Consider the following 23887-nt stretch of genomic DNA (forward strand, 5'->3'; position numbering starts at 1 on the left):
TCCCAAGGCGGAGCGGTGGCTCTTTGGGCCCCGCCCCGCCCCGTCCCCCGGGGTTCCTGCCCGGACCTCCCGGGTCCCGGCTGCTGCGGCCCCAGCGGAGGCCGCGGCGGCGCCTGCGCGGTGCGGCCCCAGAGCCACCGGTGGTGGTTCCCAGCCTGGCTGTGAAGATGGCGGACCGCGCTGTCGCCAGCGCCAACGGCAGCTCATCCTTGCGGGGTACACAGGAACGAATGGGTAAGTGGGCCTGCGGCTCCCGAGGGGACTTGGGCCTTCGAGGGAGGCGGGGTTCCCACTGCCCCCGGGCCAGCTGGAGCAGCATGGCCGGCGTCAGAAAACTTTTCTCTGGAGTCGCCTTGGTCCTCCCTCATCCCGCGGGATTGTCCTGGGATGGGACAGTGGGGAGGTTGGGAGGGGGCGGGAGGGGAAACGGCCGGCCAGCGCTTCCAACGGCCAAACCGCCGATGCCGGTGGCCAAACTGTCCGTGCCAACGGCCAAACTGCCGATGCCAACGGGCGAACCCCCGCGGGCGGGGCTGGAACTCGGGGCCCCGCGTGTGGCCCCGAGTCACGCCAGCTGTTAAAGGGCAACGGACGTTCTGCTGCCCGGGATACCGCGCGCCAGGGCGGAGCTTCCAGGATTGGAAAGTTTGAGGTTTGCCCCAACCTGGGACGGGACGCTGCACCCTCCTTGTCAAGGTTCAGGGAGGATGGAGCAGGGGATGGGGATGCTTTGAAAGGTGACATGAAACTTGGCTCTGTGCTGATCTCCTGATTAGCATGCTGTAGCACTTGACTTCCCCCAAGATGTCACCTTCCTTGGGTCATCTTGCAGGCCCTAGGTTGAACTAAAGGAGAATCAGCACTTCAGAGTGCTTTCTCTTCCACACGTCTCATCGCCAGAGTACCCCCCAGCCCCCACCAAAAAATCTCGTTAATCGTATCAAAGTTTGCAGCCCTTCCTTTAGGAGATTGCGCTGGACACCTGGGCAAGGAAGTATTTCTTGCCCAAGTAAGGAAGATTGTAGCCTGCTTTGAAGACTCTCTCTCCCACCTATGCACTAGAATACATGATTTCTATTGACTTCTGTTGAAATCCTTAGGGACTTTTGCATGTGTAATTGACAAGGTAGTTTAGATTCACTGAGATTGGGTGGCCATATGTTACTAAAAATAGGAATCAGTTCTCCAAAGAAGGTGTCAGAAGCAAACAAACGGTTCCATAGGGGAAAATCAGTACTCCTGCTTGTAGCTTATTCATCTAGAGAGATAGAGTTTGCAATAAATTGTTGTATTCTTTGTTAATACCTAAGACCTTCTGATCTTAGTTTATTTCAGTGATTGAAATTAACCTGTACTCTTGAATTTACAGCATTTCAAAATAAAAACATAAAAGCCATGCAAAACAAAAAAAGGCTTAACTCAAAACCCTCCTTTACATTCTTGCCTCTCCTTCTACATTCAGAATTGAAAATATCCCATGTTAGACTGGAACAGAACTCCATCTTGATTAAAACTGCCCTCATGGTCTCAGCATTTTCCTGAAGGGGTCAAGAAGACAACCTTTACTAGGTCAGTTTCATCTCCTGTGGAGATCCTGGCTGATGAGTTAAAACAGTGTCCATTTATATGCATATGCATTAATATATACATTAGATATATTCGTGATATAAATGTATGGATATGTTTAGTTATGTTTCCTGTGCACTGGTTGTAGCATACCAAAGAAATGTGCTGGTGGAGTGACTGAAGTGATAGAACACCTGCCTAGCAAGGGTGAGGCCCTGAGGCCCTGAGTTCGAACTCCAGTGCTGCCAAAAAAAAAAAAAAAGAAAAGAAAAGGAATTCCAAAGAAATAGGCTTCTTTCAACAAACACGTTTTTTCATATTTTTATACAGAACTTTTTTTTCAGTACTGAGGCTTGAACTCAGGGCCTATACCTTGAGCCACTCCACCAGCCGTTTTTTGTGATAGATTTTTTTCAAGATAGGGTCTCACAAACTATTTCCCCGGGCTGATTTCGAACCATGATCCTCCTGATATCTGCCTCCTGAGTGGCTAGGATTGCAGGCGTGAACCACCAGTGCCTAGCCAGAATTGTTTTAAAATACACTTTGAGTATTTCAACCAGATGAGCATAAGAAAGTTTGCTATTGACTTGTCACCTTTCCCTTCTTGTTTTTCTAAATTCACACATGATTTCTCAGCCTAGAATAAATTATGTAAAAAATACTTTGTACACATTCAGGGAAAGCTACTGAGATTGACAGCCAGATTCTCATAGAGTTTAGAGCTGGAGAACCTGTAAGGTTAGAAAATCTTGAACAGCTTCTACAAGTGGAAGGTCTACTGTAATGGCCAGCTGAATATTCTTTCCAAGTTGCATGTCTACTGTAATGGACAGCTATATATATTCTTTCCAAGTGGTCACTCATTGTAGATAGCTGGAAGTGGTAGAAAATTGTCCCCAGTTTTTATTATCAATTCCAAAGACATGCTGAGAGGTCTTCTGGAAGTATCTGTCAGCCTTGTGACTTTGTTGTTATTTTAGACAAAATTCCATGAACTCACCTATTTTTGTGGTTTCCCGATTGCATATTTCTTTGTTTTCCTATTAGTTTCTTTCTTAATGCTTTACTATCTCAACTCAAGTTGCTTTTTATTGTACAACTAAGATGTGGTGCCACTACTTGCTACCTATGTGATCTGAGAAAGATAGGTTTAGCTTCAGTTTTCTCATTGCTTTAAAACCATTAGCAAGGCTATGCCTTTTCTTTTCTCTGTTTCTTCTTTTTGTGGTGCTGAGGATTGAACTGGGCCTTGGCTGGAGTATGCTAAGTGTGCACTTCCCCAACTGAGCTATATCCGCAGCCCTCCAAAAGTTCCATTCTGATGCACAGTGAAGATGGAAGGAGAACCAGTATTTGGACATGTGACCATTCTAGGTAGAAAAATGTCAAGCAAACAAATATAAACTATACCAAAGTGCCAACACACATCTCTTGTAAACAGGCAGAAAAATGATAAAGTTCAATAAAAGTGATGTGTAAGATTAGTAGAGCACATTTTAGGGAAATGTAAGAAAAACTACAGGATAATGCACATGAGAGTTCTTAACTCTTTAATTGAACTCCTTAATTCCATGTATGGCTGCATCTAAAATGCCTCACAATCCTGGGCATCTCTGGGAAGGGCCTGGAGAAGAACACTGAAAAATCTGTTTTATCCTTGTTTAAGAGCATAGGAGATACGCCCCTATGCTATTGCACACAAGTCTGGTTACCACATATTAAGAAAAACTAAATTAACGGTTATGATAGGTAGTTAAAATAATTAAGGAAATGTGTGCTTGTGCGGCAGAGAACTAATGAAGCCTGAGATGTTAGTGGCCACTGAGAAAAGCTATCTGGGACTTATTTTACAGTGTAAGCTTGAAAGTGACATTACAATTGTTGCCATGGAGATCACCATTTCAAAAGAGAGAAATGATATTTTTTGTTCTCAGGGGTCTAACAGCTCAGATAAGTTATGACCCAGCTAAATTTGAAGATTAGACTCTTGTCAGCTTTCTTACTACTTCAACTACTGGCAGTTTCGTGTGCGCATTTAGTTCTCCTGCTTAGAAGTATGAAGGACAGGAGTGTGTATTTGACACAATTTAGCTGACCATAAAGACAGTGTCTCTCAAAATGTACAATTTTACCAGATTATTTAACGGTTTTATTAAATAGAAATAACCTGAGAAGTAGTTATGATGGGAATCATGAACCAAATTTGGGCTTCCTATGCCCCCGATTTAGGTGATTTATAAATGTAGTACTTAAAATTGGACCCAGTCTCTGAGGACCTCGCTGTTAATGCTTTGTTTCCAAATTTGGATCCATAAATTCTTAATTTCTTATCTTCTAAATTCCCAAATTAGGGTGAAACTTAACTTCTTTCTAATTCCTTGCCAGCTTGGTGAAAGTATCTACTCATCCACAAGTTTGTGCTGCCACTGCTATTAACAACTCTACTTGTCTTTGTGAGCACAAATACCTTGGCACTTCCACAGTAAGCACTTTTAGTTCCTCACGAAAGCATTGCTGAGCATCACAGGTACTCAGTATGTCTTTTTTGTTGACTCAGATTAAGTAGTCATGATGTTACCTTATAGAAGTGATCCAATCCTTTATTATCAGGACACATTTGGCTGTGGTTTGCCTACCCCTTGGGTTAGCAGTTTGTATTCTTAACATCTAATGCCTTTCCTTATCTTCCTGTATTCCAGTTGCTGTGTCTCAAACTGACGCAGAAGAAAAACGTCAAAGTCGCATTAGCTCCTTAGCTACTCAATCTCATAATGCAAGACCAGCTTTTAAACCAATGGGTATAATTTCTGTAATGCTTCGATTGATGTCAAATTGTTGTATCTTTAAAATTCGATATCGTATTAACATCTAACTATATTCTCTTTGTAGTAACCGATAGCTCTGTTCTTAAAAACGACATGAAGCAAAGATTAGCAAAAGAACGTAGACAAGAAAGAAAATGACAAGAGGAAGGTATATTTTGTTTGTGTTTTGTCCATTTTTTTTAGTTTATTGTTTTACATTTACTCACGTGTATACAGTGTTTGCGTATATTTTAGAAGGTATATATTAGATGTTTTCCTTTAAATCAAAATGAATGAACTTTATGTAAACATTTCTGAATTGGTTTCCCTTGCTTTTCCTAGTGCTCAAACTTTTTCAAATGGAATATAAATAATCTTTGTTTTGATTGAGGAGAAAGACAAAGAGTACTGTATTGGAAGAGTATTTTACAACTGCGTAGATAATCTCCAGGTTTTCTTCAGGAAAAATTTGAATATAGGAAAACATGTACTTCCATGATTGGGTATACTACTACCTTCATTAATATAAAATCTGCGTGCTTAATACTGTCCCTATAGATGAGGATTGTGAAAGTAGTTTCCTAATAGAAGGAAGCAAAACATATATTCTGGCCATGTGTTTTTTAAGCCTGTATTTTAAAATATAGCATATTAATCTGGTGGAGTTTGACTTGATCTGAAGTCAGCAAAATTTTACATGAAAGAAAACATTTCTTGTTAATTTGGAATTTTAGTTTGGCCAGAATGAAGGTCATCTGGCTTGGACACTATAGTTCTTCAGAGTTAAATGAATACCTAGTGAAAAATGGTTCTGTGGTGGCCACCTGTGTTTACTTACATAATTAATCTTTAGTTACTAGCATAGACTGTATTGTTTTAAGAAAGAGAATGAGATAAAATAACCTGTTCCTTCTACGTGTATAATGTGTAAAACTTAAATATTTTCTTGGTTCTACACCTTGAAAATGTATTTGGAATATTTCAGCCAATAAAGAGATGCAACTCCTTGAGAAGGAACGGAAAGCAAAACTTCAGTTTGAAAAGCAACTGGAAGAAAAACAACGGAAGATAAAAGAGCAAAAAGAAAAGGATGAGCGAAGGAGACTATCTTCAGAAAAGAGAAAACAGAATTTAGAAGCTGAAACAGTGCGTACTTCTGCAGCCTGTCTGTCTCACTGCATTGCCTGTATCTGAAATACTTTTTTCTTAGCCCTTGTCCGCCTTTCCTGGCCCTTTGGAAAGGAGACAATCTTGATACTTCCTGTCTTTGTTTCCTTCCCCTCAGCATTAGAGGCACTCGCCCTGTCCTGGTAAGGTCCAGGAACATAGACCCACCTAACTGCCTTCCAAAAACAGAGCCCTGTCTACCTTCAGGATGTAGCTCACAGGATGCCTTTGGTCTAGGGTTTGCTCTGAGCTGTTCTCTCTGCCACCAAAAAGCATACATTGCTGTCCCATTGCCTAGAGGCTAAGGGCAGATCCCACTGCCTCCCTTCCCTGACTTGTCCCATCTGATTTTCTTCCACCTCTAATTGTCAGAGCACTTGCTGTCCTGTCTAGCTCTCCCTCCCTTCCCCTGTCCCTTCTGTTCCTGCCAGTCCCTTTCCTGACATAGTTAGCATTCACTCTCTTGTTTTGTGGCACTATTGCTGCCTTTTTCTCCCTCTTTTTTTCTTTTCTTTGGTATCTTGGGCATGCTATTATGAGGCAGTGGCTTCATTATGTCCTTTTTTTTCTCTTCTGTATCCCTTCAGTTTCTTGTGTTATTTATTCTTGGCATCTGGCTATTCTGTATGATTTTCTCTTTTTGACACTACGTTTTTCTCTTGTAGGTCATTCCACTCCTTTACTCTGAATATGCTTGATTTCTTCTGAATCTGGCATGCTCTCTGTGATGCCATTCTCTCTGTCTAGTCCAGTTAATCTTAAGTGTCCCTAAATAGATCTGGGAGTGACTGACTGACACACAAAAACTTGTACTTGATAAAGAAGTTTGGCGAGGGGCATGTTGTCTGAACTGGAAAACTTATGGTAACCAATATAATGAATATATTAAAAGTATTGGCATTTATTTTTCAAAGGAGAAATATAGAGCTGCTGTTTCGCGTACTATGCAATGGAGTACTCGTTTTGATCAGCGATCAAAGAGATGTTCATGGGACGGTTCTACTGAGAACACTGAAAATAAAAATGGTAAATAATATGATTGCTAAATTTTAAGTTCATTAGTGTTCATATTTAAACATTGGCTTGCATTTTCAGGAAGGTTTTCATCTGTATACACTAAACAAAAATGCAATACACAGTAAATTTATATTTAGCTATGTCATATGCCAATGCAGAAGAAAAAGGTAAGATTTTATAATAGATTTTAACTCAGGATACCCTAAATCTTAAATTTATAATCACCATAAAGATGCCAAATAGTTACACAGCTTATCCAATGCATATTTTTTGAGGTACTAGAGATTGAACCAAGGACCTTGCACTTGCTAGACAAGTACTTTACCACTTGAGCCACAGCCCTTGTCCCCTTTATTGTTTTGTTTTTAGGATAAGGTCTCACTAATACTTTGTATAGGCTGGTCTTAAACTCTTGATCTTCTTGCCTCCACCTCCCAAGTAGCTGGGATTACAAGTGTGCACCAACACACCTGGCTCTCCTGTATATTTTTCTGAAAAAAAAAATAAACTGTCTACCTTCTTTACTATTGTCGCAATAGAAATTTCCCTGTACCTGAACATAATTCTACACATTTTCATAGAACACAAGTTAAATTTGTGTAGTTTGAAAGGAATGATCACTTGAGCCCCCAGGAGTTTGGGGCTAGTTAGGCAACAGAGTAAAACTCTGTCTTCAAAAATCAGTAAGTAAATACAAAGCAAATACCACTTTTGTGCCTTGTGAATTGAAAAAGCGTAGTAACAGGTTGAATTTTAAAATGTATGTTTTACATTATTAGATACGTTGGCATGTTTTGAGCAATGCTGACAGCTATAAAACTCTACTGCAATAAATGATACTGGGTGATACCATTTAAAGTGTAATTAATTGTAGCTGTGGTTATCCAAGTAAAAGAGAGTCTAAAAGTATTTTATAGTTGTCATATCTTGAAAAGGATTTCTGGGGCAAAAAGAACTTTTGTTTTGTTCAAATTTACATTGCTGTTTGTTCTCTTAAGACTCCTACAGTTTTAACAATGAGCTTGAAGGGTTTTTTATTTTGTTGCCAGTCTGAGTGCAACACATTTTCTCTTGTACTTGTCTGAGAGCAGCTGATCCTTTTACCACTCCATCCTCACTATGCTTTCCCAAAGCATTGGATTCATTCAGAGTTAATGTTAAGGAGATTTTTCCTAGCACCTTAGTTGTCATACAGCAAAAATTAATTTATTATTCACCAACTAAATCCTTTAGAAAAATCAGGTAATATTAATTACAATATCATATATATGTGCTTTCATTTTAATATATCTCAATTGTTCCACAAGAGTTGACTATGTTTTACTATCTCATTACCTTTAGGAACTAACAAAGATTTAATATACTGAGTCAACAGTAGTGTGGTTTCATTAATGTGTCTACTTGCCATATTAATGAGACATGTAAGCAGAAGGGACAGGTGATGACTTTGAAGGTAGCAATTACTTAAATTGCACTGAAGGAGCAATTCCAAGTCATCACAATGTATTTTAATTTACAAGTCCCCGGAAGAGAAATTCTCTTTTAAACAGATATTCCTCAGCATCAAAGCTAGAATATGCCAAGTAAAATGGAAAAGTGTCTACATGAAGCAGGCTGTTTCCCTTATGAGTGGTTGGATTGCATAAGTTGTGACATCAGTATCAAATGCTAATGCTCATGTTTGTTTAAAAATAGTTATGACTAATTATAAATTACTTTTAGTATTAGACACAATGGCTTGTTGTGTAGTCCTAACATGGGAACTCTGGTGTTGTCAGATAATATCAGACATTTTCCCTCTGAATTTTTACCATTTTCTAACTTTTTTCCTTTTCAGAAAATGGAGTAAAGTAATTTTAAGTTTGGGGGTACACAAGATCTCTGTAATCTCTTGAAGTTAAATAAATTCTTACAAGCAGGGGTAGAGAAGATTAAAAATGTTTGATAAAATGAGTAGCTGACTCCCGAAATAATATATTTAAGTCATTTTTGAAAAGAAAAGTAATACTCCTTTGATTTAATCTTTAGGAAAAAGAGAACTTAAAAGAAGCTCATCTCTGAATAGAAAGGACAGAAGAGAGCGCTCTCATGGTGACAACCAGTATGTGAACAAGCCAGGTGATTATTTCTCAGTACAATTCATTTTTAAGCATGTTTATTAGCATATAATTAGTTGTACAGGGAGGTTTTATTGTGACACTATATACCGTATATGCTTACCATATATCTTGGTTAGATCTACCTCCTTCCTCCATTATTCTCCCAAATCCTGCCACTCCCTTCTTAAGACAATTTCAACAGGCTTCATTCTTATGTTCATACACATATACAAAGTACTTCGACCATATTCACCGTCCTTCACCCCTATGTTCGCTCGCCCCTCCCCCATTAATACCTACCTCTGCATAGGACCTGTTTTACATTCCTGTCCTTCGTTTTTTAAGTGTGTATTCATTGTTTAAAGGCTTTTCATTGTGGTATTTCACACATGAATATATTATCTAAGTACATATCTTAAGTGGTGGCTTAAAAGTGTTATGTGGCCACACTTTGGAGAAAGCTTCACTCTTTTGCCTCTATGATCTTTTTCTTGTTTTCACTGCTTGAATTTTTATTCCCCCACATCTCCAATCCCCTCTGTTTTTCAACAGCTTTCAGTAAGTTGACTTGTGCCACCTTCATAACTAAAGAGAATGTACTTCAGTATTGTTCCCCCTACCTTTCTCTTTCCCTCTTCCCCCATCCCCCTCATCCCATAGACAGTCCCTCAAATACAGTCATGGCTGACTTTAGCACACTAAAGTGTTTGTTTAAAGTAATTTCTTTTCAACACCTTTTCCCTAGTACTACCCATTTACATGTGTTTCCTTGCTTTTGTTTCATACTGAGCCATTCACTTACCAGAAGACACTCTGCTTAATCGATTCAGGTTAATTCCTATTAGAACAAATGCCATTGTCAGAGGGCTCTTCGTAAACATGATAGACTTACTGGAGCAAAATATTTACAACAAAATTCATTTTTTTCCATTTTTGGCAGTATTGAGGTTGAACTCTGATCATCACTTTTGCTAGGCACACTCTATTGCTTGAGCCTCACCTCCAGACCTTTTTCCTCTGGTTATTCTTGAGACAGGGTCTTATTTTTTGCCCAGGCTGGCTTGAACCACAATCCTTCTGTTCTCTGCTTTTACACTTTCTGCCATATCTGGGATGACACACACATGGCACCACACTCAGCATTTTTTTCATTGAGATGGAGTCTCAAATGGCCTGAAACTGTGGTCTTCCTGATCTCAGCCTCCCAAGTAGCTAAGGTGACAGGTGTGAGCCACTGGTGCCTGGCAGCAACTCTGTTTTTGGTGTTGCTTCTGGTTCTGTACTGTGTCTGTGATGCATTTTCACTGAATACTTCCTGTGTTGTATGTAATTCCTGTGATTTGCTAATAGTCTCTTTTCTCTGTTCCTGTCTTATACTGTCATGGTATATTGTTTTTATCTTGTGAAATTTCTGACTTTATGGAATTTTCCTCTGTTCTCATTCAATTACAGTCATCAGCAATCATGTCCTTCGTTATATACAAGTGCCAATTCGTAGCCACAGCAGTGATGAGTTGAAGACTTCCACCGTGCTTTCTATGTTAGGAGTCAAAATGAATCTTCACACAAAGTTAGATATGACTCCCCTGGAGAAAGCAGACACCCCTCTTGAAGCAAATATGAGCATATCCCCCAAAGCTAGCATGGCAATACCATCTAAGCAGTCAGAAGTGCCACCTGAAGTGATCGTGGAGGTGCCCCCCCAGGTGAACGTGGAGGCAGCCCCCAAAATGAACATAGAAGTGACCCCCAAGGAGAATGTGGAAATGCCTCCTCAGGGGAATACAGATGTGCAACCTGCTGTACACCCCATGGTGAGCATAGCTACTACTCCCATGGCTAGCATGGAATCCCCTGTGTTAAGCTTAGACTCATTGCCTTTGAGCGTGGAATCATCCCCATTGGTGAGTGTGGAGGCATCACCAGTGGTGAGTTTGGACACCTCCCCTGAGACCAGCATGGCTATATTTCCTGAAGTTGGCATAGACCCAGCTAGCATGGAAGCGTCCACTGAGACAAATGCGGATGAGACCAGTGTGGAAGTCCTACCCGAAGTTAATGTAGAAGAGAACTTGGAAGCTCATCTTGAGGGAAAAGCTGGAAGATCATCAGACGCAAGTATGAAAGGACCATCTAAGGATAGCATAACACCTCCTAAAGTGATTGTAGATGTGGCATCACAGACAAGTGTAGACATGCCATGCAAGGTGAGCATGAATGTGTATCATAGGCCAAAACAAGTCTCCAGAGGTTTGTCAGGTGCCTTGTAGTGACACATTTCCTAGTAACATATATGCATTTTAGCCAGGTCAGATTTTATAACATAAGTAACTTATTGTTTGTGGCATTCTGCACTCCAATTAATAAATTACTTCAGCTAATTAAAACTTCTCTGAAGTTTGTTGTACCAGCATTTCACCCCAGAGATGAAATATTAGGTAATATTAGTAAACTTTTAGTAGAAGATAGAAAACATAACAGCTTATGTGAACTGTTTCTAAATTCTTGAGGAAAAAGTTTTTGAGAAATGTTCTAACCCTTAATTAAGATTCAGAAGTTGAATTAGGTTTTGAAGTAAAAGATTTCCTTTAAATTAATTGTTTCTGTTCTGTACTGGAATTGTGTGATATAACTTCTTAGTCTAGAAGAAAGTATCTTTGTACTTGTTTTTCATGCACTAAAGGGAAATTGGGGGTTTAAGGAAGTAAAATTTTTTTATGTATGGTACTGGGGCTTGAACTGAGGGCCTTCACCTTGAGCCACTCCACCAGCCCTATTTTTGTGAAGGGTCTTTTGAGTAGGGTCTCCAAACTATTTGCCCAGGCTGGCTTCAAACCATGATCCTCGTGATCTCTGCCTTTTGAGTAGCTAGGATTACAGGCGTGAGCCACTGGCACCTGGCTATAATTGTCTTTTATGCAGAATATTTTTCTCCCCAAAAGAAAGCTAGCTACAGCAAAATAATTGCTAGTAATGTCTTACCTTATTGCACCAATCTGCTCAGAAACCAGAACCGAAAACACAGATTTCAAACCCTGTAATCAAAAAGCGTCCATCATCACACATACCTTGTTATAGATGGCCATCATCTGCCCGTGGGTGGCGTTCACCCTCTCCAGTATATACTACGTAAGTAGCCCATTTGCAACTAATTCCTGGTAGGTGCTTTCCCAAGACACATTTCATATCAGTGTCTCATAAGGGAAATAAATACTATGCGTATTTATTTTGTCTATTATAAAAATGCCCACATTACAATAATGTCATTACCTCATAGTATCAAAACATATTTTATGAAATCATATATTTAAAATAAATTAGCACACATTTGGTACTTTTTCTCAGCAAACAGAGTCAAAGGAACCATTCGTCATCACCTATTCCAGTTTTACCATCAATACCAGCACATACTTCTCTGTCGTACAAAATAACACCTGTCCAATGTACTGTATTTGTGCCAAATGCATTAGGTTCCATCAGAAAGAAGAGAAGAACAGCGTCTACGAGTAAATCTGAGGGTGATGTCCAAAAACACGATCTGTGAAGGTAAGCTTATTTTAGCAACACAGAAGATCTTAAGGTACTTCGGGAATGGTCAGCTTCATTTCATTTCCCAACTGAGAGGACTTTAGGGAATGATCTTTATTTCAGATAAAGAGAATTGAACAACTCACTGGTCCACTGGACTGTTTCTTTTCTACTTGCTTGCCCTTGTCTGAACTGCTTACTCACCTACCCCTTTGCTTTTGGAAAATCCGTTTTGGGAACTGCTAGAAAAAGCACAGGTTGGATGAGAGGGTTTGTCTAGGTAATCCCCATGGGCCTTTCCATTTCCAGTATTGCATGGTTCTTGCAGAGAGCACAGCTAGCTTATCATGGATGAACAGGTTTGAAGATGTAAGTCAGTTTCCATATATAGGCCATAACATGTGGTGTGCCTTGGTGTGTGCTGGATGTAAGTTCCCGAAAGTGTCACATTGCTTTTTTTTTTTCCTAGTTTGCCTATCACATGTATCCTTACACCTATAGACACTACTTAAATTCAAACCTCCTGGGGAATTTTACTTTTTTAAGGAATTCCACCTTGAATTCTTTGTCACAAATGATTTTATTACAAACTATTCATTCTTGATGTGTCTTAAAATTTTCATTGTCACACATTATTTAATTAAAACAAAGAAATCAGTTACCTAGACTAAAATATTATAATGTGCCTCCATGTCTTCACCTTATTTTCCTGATAGTGTTGGTTTCTTTTGTTACCTACATCTGACCACTTTATGATAACCAAATGTATATGCTGTTGTCAGAGTTCCGCTAAACAGTACTAAAAAGCATGCACAAGTCTTCACATGTATGCCAGTTATGTTTTGTTTAGTTGAGTAGGGCTTTTATTCTTCATTTGGACTTGGTATACCCTTGGCTTCCCCTATATTCAGTATATCTTAATCATTTTTCTGATATAATCATTTGATTCAGCTATCTCAAAATGGCCATCCTTGTTGCATTTTGGAACGAGATCTTGTTTCAAAGAAACAAAATGTTAATTCTGTCATCGGGGGTTGGCGTGTGATTTATAAATTTTGGCCTATGCATCATTTGGTTTTTTAATGTTTTCAGCTGTGTTGTACTTCCTTGTTGGACTGAGAGACCGTAAGTTCCCTAAAATAACTATCACATGTTTATTTAAACTGTTTCACATGTTTATTTATTATCAGTTGGTGCTTAAATAAACACATGTGTTTATTTAAACATGATCTTATAATAAATGCTCATTAGGAACCTCAAGGCTGGAAGAAGCCCCCAAAGTTTTGACCAAAAATCACCATGTCACTCATGAAGAAGAAGACAAGAAAGAAGACAAACCGCGTGACAAAATGGAATCTAGGTCAGCACAAAATCATCCTTTTTATGCTGTAACACTTTATTTTATTGTAGCCCAAATTTTGAAAATTTTCTCTCAGGTTGCAAATTCTCCAAGAGCAACTTGGTTTTTTTTCAGTGAGGATCAGAATCTCTCATTGCCTTCTAGACAAGTAAGGAAAGTATAGGCAGCATTTAAAGCCTTTGTAAGTGGCCGACCAAAGAGGACCCTGAGTCCTCCATACGTGTTCTTTTAGTTTTTGTACATGTGCCAATAATGTACATGTTCTAGGAGAAGGCATAGAGAGATTGAAATGACGTCCAGGGGTCTGTCTCTCAGCAATAGCACCTGAGTGACCACACATTTCTGTTCGCATTAACTGGGGTCAGCCCCTTACTTTACTTTTTTTAAAAAGTATAAGTTCAGGATTTGTAACCCTGAAAATTATACTTACTCATGTTTTACCTTGGGTGCATTCCAGTGACCTTCATGACACCTGAATCTCATCAGGCCAGTGAGTCACTGCTGGAATGACATTGTATGGTCAGCAAATGTCATGTACAGCCAGCTATGTGCATTTAAACTTGAAAGAAAGGCTCTTCTGTCTTGAGGCCTATTTTGTCTTGGGCGCTATAATGTCATTCTCTGTTGACTGCCTGCAAGAAACACCTGTAGTACTGACTTTATTTTCAAGTATTAAGTGTTCTTTAAAATACAACCCTTTACTTCCCATACACTTTATGTGGGCTTGGAGAAAAGAGGATGTTTAGAATAGCAAGAAATTACAACTGGAAAACTATCACTCATTTCCTCGAGCACCGTTAGACCCACATCTAAGTTACCCATGTCTTCCCCGGGTGAGATTGGGTGTGAGATGCTGAGGGAATCTGACTGTAAAACAGATAAGGACTGATTATTTCTCTCTTGCATGTGTGTCCATGTATGTGTTTTTGACGGTGCAAAGTAGTCCAGTACTTGATAGAAATCTCTTTACATTCCCATGCATAGTTTCCCCTACTTAAAAAGGATGAATTAGTCCTATATAGTAACAACACAGACAATGTAGTGAATCGGTATAAGTTATGTTAGTACACACAAGCAATTTCGCTATAAACATTCACATACTGCTGCATGCTGTGTGTGTGTGTGTGTGTGTGTGTGTGTGTGTGTGCGTGTGCGTGTGTGTGTGTGTGTGACTAAAGTAAATACTAATTTCTCTATATGCTCTTGGTGTTACTAGGAAAGAAGACATGGCAGATGAAGAACCAGCAGAAGTACAAGATGAAGATGGATTTCAAGAACAAGGTTTAAAAATGAATAAAGAATTCCAGCCAGAAGATGATCACGGATTTCCCCAGGTTTGCTGGTTTGACATACTAACAGTGGATAAGAACCAGCAAATAAAGTTCAATTGAAACCCAAAGCAGCAATTGGTGTCTTTGAGCACATGTAGCATTCATGGCTGCATCTTTACCTTACAGTCTCACTGTTACCCAATACCACTGCAGGTCAATTTCAGCCACCCTTGGCAAAGTTCTGAAGTGTTTCTCAGGGGCAACACACAAAAGCAGAAAGCAGCAGATTATAGATTAGTAGTCCTATAGTTTAAAATCCTAATTGCTTACACAGACTAAATGTCCCAGGTCAGTTTTCCCCATTGTGCATTCTGTGATGCCACACAGGGCGTTCAATTATACTTTGCCTCCCCCAACAGGAGAGAAAGTGAGATATTACAAATGCCTTATCAAATTGACCACCAGGAATGGCTCACCCTTCTAAATCCAAACCTCTGGATAAATAAATCCCCAAGCTGAGTTCAGACTATACTCATTTTGAATTATTCCCGTAGCTCAATTTATTTTCTCAGTTTTCACGTATCATTCATCAAACTGCTTACAGGAAAGTTTGATAAGTGGTTGTACACACTTCAGGAAGTAACCTTTACAACTCCTCTGAGCTTTTGAGAAATGGAAGAATTTTGGATCCTGTTGCCTTGTAAAGGGATAGTTCTATAATCATTTACATTTAAAGAAAGGTGGTCTAATATGCATAATGATAACCATGACAACTGGAAGCTTCCAGTTAAAACTTAACCTCAGTCTTTACATTTTAACTAATGCTTTAAAAACTGATAATCCTCGACTATGATACATATATTGTATATATAGGAATCCTCAATCAAAATATTATCACTATTTAACTTTTTAAACTAATGTTCTCTGATGTCACTCAGATATACTGAGATTAAATGAAACCCACTAAAAACTATTAAAAAGGAGAAGGGAGGAGGGAAGGTGACTAAGACTGTAATATACATGAGGTGATTTTGACCACAATACATTACACACACGTTCTAAGTATCACAATGGGGTCCTTTTGCATAATTAACTTACACTAATAAAAATGTTTTAAAAATATTTTTACATAAATTTCCTAGAAAGGGGATACCAAAATAAAAAATCAGGAAGCTGTGGAGAAACACAAGAAGGGACATGAAAGAATCATGTTACAAAATTTGCAAGAAAGATTAGAAAGAAAAAAGCTACTCACTCACTGTCTTGGGGTCATTGTGTTGAACAATGTTGAGCACAAGATAACAGAACATGTTTTTGAAAAACACAAAGCAGATGTGTGTTATTAGCCCCTGACTGTTCTACTATATTCTCTTATCAAGGAGCTGACTTCTACACAGAATTGACCATTCCTCTCCTCATGGACTCTTAGTGGTTATTACAGCAGTGCCTCAACATGTCAAACCTTTGGGAACAGTGCTTCTTTGAACAGAGTACCTCCAGTCTGGTAGGGGTTGTTGAAAGTTAGAGTTTCTTCTAAAGTAGACTGGAATTTGCAACTTCTATGTTCGAAAGAAGTGAAGGCCTCTGGTGGAGGGGGCGCAGGGGATGTGTAAGGTAGGGCCACATTTTGTGTAATTGATGTGACTAATCTGGGAGACCTGGCCCAAGTGAGGTGCCTCATGCCTTCCTGTTGCTGAGATGGCCAGGGAACCACCACCTTCTTCACCTGCCTCCTTTTCCCTCCGCTGCCCCGTCTTCTCTTTTTAGTGTCAAAATCTTCACTGGGTAGCACCGTTGAGGCACCATAGTTTCCTTAATGTCAGCTTCCGGAATGGTCTAAGACTAAGATCCTATTGAAATCTCTGCTTGGTTTGCAAAAATATGTGCTTAGTCTAAGTAATAAATTTTCATGTGTATGAAAATAGGAGTGAGAAGTTGTCATTTTGGGTGTTTGTGGTGTCATAGCAAGCACAGCTGCTGCCATTCACAGCATCTTATAGTTGAAACCTGGACTGGAAGGAGAAACCCAGCTGTTGCCCCAGGTCTTTCATTGTTTAAATCTGTGGTTTTGGAGCCATTTCAAACATTGTCCACCTTTGCAAAATGGAGATAATCAACTGCTCGAGTGCTACTGAGTTTTAACCTCTTTTCATGTTTGAATTTTTATTTCCCTTTAAATAGACACTTAAGAAAATCATGAAGCGGACGAGAGAGACAGATGGGAAGGTAATCTCCACACTCCGACCACCAGTGTGCAAGAATTCTTCTTGCTTCACATTGTTGCTAACTTTTTCACTTTTGCCAATCTGGTGATAATAAAATAAAGTGCATTCGCATTTCCCTGGTCGTTAAAAGGTTTGAGCGTGTTTTCCTGTCTCTAGCTCACTTTCGTGTTTCTCTCCAGTGAAATGCTTGCTTAGGTCTTTTTGCCCAAAACATTTGAGTTGGTTTTTCTTTTTCTAACTTTCTTATAGTTCTTTGCATGTTCTTGATAATGCTCTGTTTTGGTCGTGTGTTGGACATATCTTCACTCAACTTGTGGCTTGTTTTATTATCATCTTATGCCGCTTAGAAGCTCCTGGTGCTAATGCTTTTGCATTTATTAACATTTTCTGATGACTAGCAAAGTCAAGGGCCTTTCTCATGCTTACTGGCCATTTAGAGATCTACTTTGGTGACATGTCTTTTCAAGTCACTTGTCCATTTGCCTATTTTGTCACCTGCCTTTTAGAGGTGTGTGTGTGTGTGTGTGTGTGTGTTTTACCCACTCTAGTTATGAGTCCTTTGTATATCTGTGGTACAGGGATCTTCTCCCATATTATAGTTAGCCTCACTCTCTTAATATCTTGTGATGATCCAGGAGTTCTTCATTTTAATGAGCCCCAATGTACCCTTGTTCGTTTATGGCAAATGCTTTGGGGGTCTGTTTCATAATTAATTGTTTTGCCCAACACCATGTCTTTTGATGGAGCACATGCATTCAAGAAGTGTTTTCTCTGGATTCTGTACTCTTTCTATTTTATATTACAGAACTGATTTTCTGGGGCCAGGGGTGTGGCTCAAGTGGGTAGAGCACCTGCCTAGCAAGCACAAAGCCCTGAGTTCAAACCCCCCAGGACCACCAAAAAGAAAAAAAACCTGATATTCTGCCTGTTTACAATTGCCAAGTTCTCATCATTCCTACTATTTCTAAAGGAGCATGAGAATGTAGAATCAGAATGTGATTTCTGAAAAGTGCTGGGAGTCACCATGTCAAAGTTCATTTGCGACTGGAGGCGTGACTCAAGTGGTAGGGCACCTGACTTGCAAGCACAAAGCCCTGAGTTCAAGCCTCAGTCCCACCAAAAGAAAAAGCATACGATGAATGTATTTTGTATTCATATATGAAAATAAAATAATGAAACCTGTTGAAATTGTTCTAAGAAAGGAGAGAAGGGGGAAGAGGGAGAATGATGGAGGAGGTAAATCTGAGATGTGTTGTAAGCACATATGTAAATATCACATGTATGCTTAAAAAAAGTTCATTCAACTTGCGAAGCAGAGATGGCTCCTATAAACCTAGCTTCTCAGGAGGCAGAGATCAGGAGGATCATAGTTCAAAGACAGCTCCAGCAAATAGTTCAACAGACCCTATCACAAAATTATCCAACACGAGAAAGGGCTGGTGGAGTGGCTCAAGCCATAAAGTACCTGCCTAGCAAGTGTGAAGCCCTGTGTTCAAACCCCAGTACCACCAATATTAAACAGTTCACTTAAGACATTGGCTCAAAAAGTTTGGCCTCAAGCAACAGCCAAAGAACTTTTTAGCTCTTCACTGACTGGTCCCACCCTGGCTTTAATTAGGATTCCAAGCAGGCAGAAGACAAATTGGCGGTCCAAAGCTGAAGGCCCTTGGTCAGGGAAATTTTTCATTCTTGAATGTCTTAGCTGAAAGACAGAAGTAGGGTGACCTGCCCCTGTCCCCTGTATGTAGGTTCTTGGAGCCAGTTACAAATATTTGATTTTTTTACCTTTTATTTGAAATGCCAAAAGTTAGCCATCAAACCAATCTTTGCTTTTGTTTTGTGAGACAGGATCTCTTTGTGTAGCTCAAGCTGGCCTGGAACTCACTAAGTAGCCAAGGCTGGCCTTCAACTTGAGGTCACCCTGCCTCAGCATCCCAAGTGCTGAGATCACAGGCAGGTGCCACCACGCCCAGCTACCATCAGTCCAGTCTTCAACTTTGACCTCCTTGAATTCTAAGGCAGGATGATTAAATATTAGATATAATCACGATTTTCATTTTTAAACACAGGCTTCAGAAACATCTGACAAGGACACATCTGAAGAGGATGAGGCTGACGATGAGGATGAAATAGAGGGTGATGAAGACCCCCTTGATGAACTGTCTGCATCAGGTGTGCTTGCCACCAATGGTTCTGTTAGCCATCATTTAGGAACTGGACTGCCTAGGCTCATATTCAAAGCTCCTCCACTTCTGAGCTTTGTGGCTTGGGGCAGGTCACTTAACCTCTCTGTGCTTAGCTTTACTTTACCATCTGCAGAAGGGGAAGCTAATGTTGTCATGAGATTTCAGTGAGCTAAATCTGACTGATGGATAAGAATAGTGTCTGACATGTAGGAAACTCTCAAATATCAGCAGCAGCTGCTGTTATTTTATTCATCATGCTAACAGACTGTTGGTGGCAGCTTTTTCTCAGTTGAATGTAGGGATTGCTGGCTTTTCATAGCTCAGAGTCTCAGAAAGCATCCATGATTGACTACAGGTGTAGTCTCATTAAGGAAATTGCAGTTGGGTCATGGCATGAGTGCCCTCTAAAACGTATTGTTGACTCCGTGTGAGTAGGAAGCACTTTATAGTAGAGGCAATTGCCTTTGAGAAAACACAGTTCATCCATCTTCATCCCATCAGCAGATGTTGAACAGGTAAGTCAGGTGTTGTACAAATGCTGGGGGATGAAAAGCCACAGCCTTCATCATCAAGGACCCATAGCCAGTGGGGAGACAGACATGTGGGCCAACAGTCATAGTGTCACAAGATTAAAAAGTTAAAAGAAGGTCAGTCAAAATACAGTGGGAACACAGTGGCAGGAGCCCCTGAGTCTGGGCCTATGAGGAGAGGTGAAGGTAGTAAGGAGCGTTTGAGGGGAGACCAAGCTCAGAGTCATGACTGGCTAGGCAGCAGTCGGGCAGGAGCAAGAAGTAAGAAGCAGCCCTGCCCTCTGGCCATCAGTCTTTCCCAGCAAAAGAGAGAGGACAGTTTCTTAAAGATGGTCACTTTGTGTATTGAGGCCCAGGTAAGGGTGTGTACAGGGCAGCATGGGGCCACAGCTCAAGTATATGGGCCTGGATCCCCAGAGTCCTGCCGGCCTAGTACTTCCTGCCTCAACAGGTACCTGTACCTCCCCCACCACACCCCACATCACCTCCAGATTACAGCTTTTGTTTTTTCTTGTATTTATTGTTGAAACTCCAGTTTCAATTTTGTTTTGTTTTCTTCCACAGGCATCCAACATAGAAATTCATCTTCCAAACCCAAGATGCCTTGTAAAAATGCCATGAGAAGACCTCAAAAGCTGGCGGTTTTACAAGCTGCAACCAGTGAGGGCGACTAGAATAAAAAAGCCTATTTTAACACTGATATGAAAGACAGCAGACAAAAGAGCACAGGATCCTCAAGGTGAGTCACTCAGCTCCTCATTTATCCACATAGGAGAGTTATAACTGACATTCTGAGAATTCTAAGCAGTATTATTTCTTGAGCCCTTACTTCACACGTAGCAAACACTGTGAGGCACTCAATTTAACAGAAACACACTGATGGCCTCCAACATCCTTCTACGATTTCTTCACTGCTTTAGAGTTTTCATTGTAGCAGTCTTCGACAAGTCTCTGGTTAAGCTTATGCCTACTCATTTTTTTCTTTTTGAGGCTATGGTGAATGGGATTGTTTTCCTGACTTCTTTTTCAAACAAGTGCATTGTTGGTGTATAGAAAAGCTACGATTTTTACATCTTGCTTCCTTGGTGAAATTCCAGATCAGATCTCAGAGTCTAGAGGGCTTAGGATCTTTTAAGTATAGGATCATCAGCAAACAAGGATAGTTTGACTTCTTCCTTTCCTATTGAAGGACTAAAGGACGGACTGCAGGAGGTCCCATAAGGTGATAAGTGATGAAGGAGAAAATCTCTCCTTCCCAGGAAATCTCTGTCTGCACCTGAGAGACATCTCTGGACCCAGGCAATGCCAAAAAAGGCTATAAAACCCAATCCCCAACCTGACCCATGGGATCACTGGTTTCCGGGTTCCCCTGCATTCTCCAATATGCAGTCTTTCTCTTCTCTTCTCTACAAATAAAATCTTCCTGACCTCTGCTGTTGGAGTCCACCTGTGCTTTCTTCCTCAGAGCGGGCTCAAGAACCCTGAGCACCTGAAATTCCTGCATGTGTCATCCATGCATCACTATTTGTATTCCCTTTCTTTCTTTCCCTTTCCTTATCACTCTGGTGAAGAACTCAAACACTACATTGAAGGAAGAGTGGTGCTTGTGGCCAGCCTCAATTGCTCCTGGTTTTTCAGGAAATGCTCTGTTGTTCTGCATTTTGTGTAATATTGGCTCTAGGCCTGTCATCTGTATCCCACATTGTGCTTGGGTATGACCCTTCTATTACTAGTTTCTTCAGGTATTTTTATCATGAGAGGATGCTTGATTTTATTAGAGGCTTTTTCTATATCTGTGTAGGTGATTGCATGATTCTTGTCCTTGCTTCTGTTAGTATGCTGCATTGCATTTATCGATTTGTATATGTTGAACTATCCTTCAGTCGTGCAGCGAAGTCAGTTTACACATAATGTATGATATTTTCAATCTGCTGTTGAATTCAGTTTGAAAGTATTTTATGAAAGATTTTTGCATTAAAATTGAGGTACAGGCTAATGACTTAGAAAACATATTCAATAAAATAATGGCAGTAATTTTCCCAAATCTTGGGAAAGATTCTCTGGAGGCTCCCTGAATTTCAATTGTTCCTTGTTTTCTGCTTGCCACAATAGTTCAGTCTCAAATAGTAGATAGTCTCTCAAGATGGCGAATGGCTATTCATTTTGGAGTAATAAGAACTCTAACCACATTATCTCTTTCCAGATCACATACAAAAAGAATACCCCAAACTGGAAAAGCTGCTCTCAGATCCACCATGAGCGTCAACACAAATCAGGAGTGGATGTGTGGCCAGGTAATTGACATTAGTCACAACACTGAAACACCTGCCACAAAGTCCACCCCTGATACATACAAACACAATGTGAACGATTCCATGGCATCTTGCTAAAGTACTCAGGCACCTTTAGACCATAAGATAAGGCACAAACATTTTCCAGCCCGTTTGGGTATGGCCTCATTCCATCATCACAGTATACAGTCTTTGGAGAAGAGGAAGAAGACCGTGGTGAGTCTACAAAACTGATGTAGAGGGCTCTTCCATTAAGTTAGTTTAGGGAGAATAGTTGACTCGAGTCTAATTTTTATGTCCCACATTTCCTGCCAGATATAAAAAATAAGTCCTTTTCAAAATCCAGATTCCTCTGAGCTCCTTGTCCTCTGGTGGCCTGACAAACACGTAGATGTTCCTTATGGGCAGAAGGTTACGGAGATCTTTGGAATTTGTCCTTTATTCTGTGTTTCCAAAACCATAAGACCATTGTTTTTCTCTCCTTAAGAAGCTCTCTTTTCACTTAAGTGAAGCATCGTGGGGTCCTTTTGGAGTTGAGGAAGTCAGGGGCATTTATGAGAGCACCAGGCGTCACCAAGTCTGGAGGGCTGCCAGAGGTCTAGGACCCACCCCAATGGGAGGCCAGAACCAAGTTGCCAGAGACCACCAGCATCTCTATTAATCTTTCTTTTCTTATACCCCCGATTAGACATACAAGCCTCGTGGGACCAGGGAGATTGATCATCTTCTGCTGGATAAAACCCCCACGCCAAAGACTCAGAATTTTCTGCCTCATACTTGAACCTAGAAAGAACATGGCTGTCAAAAAACAAAAGAAACAAAGAAGACATCCAAAGGTCACCTTGACAACTACTTCAAAAGTTGTTCATATCATCTTGTTTGAATAAAGAGGTTTCTGTTTTCCTTGAAAAAAATCACCATTGTCTCTCTTGTGTGTGTAGGAGTGAGTGAATCAGAGTGAGTGAATCGAGGGTGCTTTCGTTAAGTGGTGACAATCCTGTTTCCTAAAGAATCCTTTTGCAGGAATTATCCTCTCTCAGTATATATTGGAAATCCTACAAATAATGTTTATTCTGTTTAGCAATGACATCAACTTTGGCATTTGGAGTTGTGTGAACAATTCAGCTTGCTGAGAACAGCTATGTCAGATTGTTTGCAATATACAAACACTGAAGGCTGTATAATACAGTAAAGTTTTACCATGATAAGTGTATTTTTAATCTTGCCATGGTCAGTGTATAGCATTGATACTTCAAATGCTGGGGGTCCTAGAAACCGTAACCTTAGAACAGTCGGCATCTTTTACACTCATCAGTGTTTCCTTTTGAAGTACATATTGTTGTTTACCTGAACCATAGATGCCTTTTTTGTGTACATAAAACAGTACTTGGCTGTTGTTGTGGGATACATTTAATTGCCCTGAATGTCAAATGTTTACCTTTTTCTGCTTGTACTCCCCAAACCTGTCCTTCAGTATACACTCAGGCTTGGAGCATATAACCTAAACGTGGTTGTCTTTCTGTAGGCACTGGCTGCAGTTGAGGACAGGAGCAGTGCACACAGCTGTACACACATGTACGTATGTACACACGTATATCTGCACACACATGTACATGTGTACACACACATACCTACCTATGTACACACATGCAAAGGATACGGCCCGCCATGAAACTTGAATGTGTGACTGAGAGGTGTAAAGGACTCTACTTGCCTAAGTCATGGGCCTCACCCAGTGAGCCCTGTGATTGGTCACACTGTTCTATAGGTGACAAACAAAGAAATAGTGTTTTAAGAACAAGACAAAAAACCCTTGAATGCACATTCCTTGTCCTAATGC

At 40.2% G+C, this 23887-nt stretch overlaps 1 protein-coding gene across 1 annotated transcript; it reads left to right on the forward strand.

Annotated features, from left to right (window-relative positions):
• The first annotated feature begins 3278 nt into the window (after positions 1–3278).
• On the forward strand, positions 3279–23647 carry LOC141419411 (MAP7 domain-containing protein 3-like). Its single transcript, XM_074062201.1, is given in 18 exon segments — positions 3279–4051; positions 4269–4367; positions 4459–4542; positions 5359–5519; positions 6455–6566; positions 8586–8675; positions 10109–10863; positions 11661–11785; positions 11975–12196; positions 14761–14878; positions 15958–16160; positions 16245–16305; positions 16997–17041; positions 19110–19212; positions 20321–20422; positions 20453–20495; positions 21960–22050; positions 22736–23647. Coding segments are annotated over 17 exon segments (2412 nt in total). The 5' UTR covers positions 3279–4051; positions 4269–4363; the 3' UTR covers positions 22829–23647.
• The last annotated feature ends 240 nt before the right edge of the window (positions 23648–23887 follow it).

Source organism: Castor canadensis, chromosome X (genome assembly GCF_047511655.1).
Source record: "Castor canadensis chromosome X, mCasCan1.hap1v2, whole genome shotgun sequence".
Taxonomy (NCBI): domain Eukaryota; kingdom Metazoa; phylum Chordata; class Mammalia; order Rodentia; family Castoridae; genus Castor; species Castor canadensis.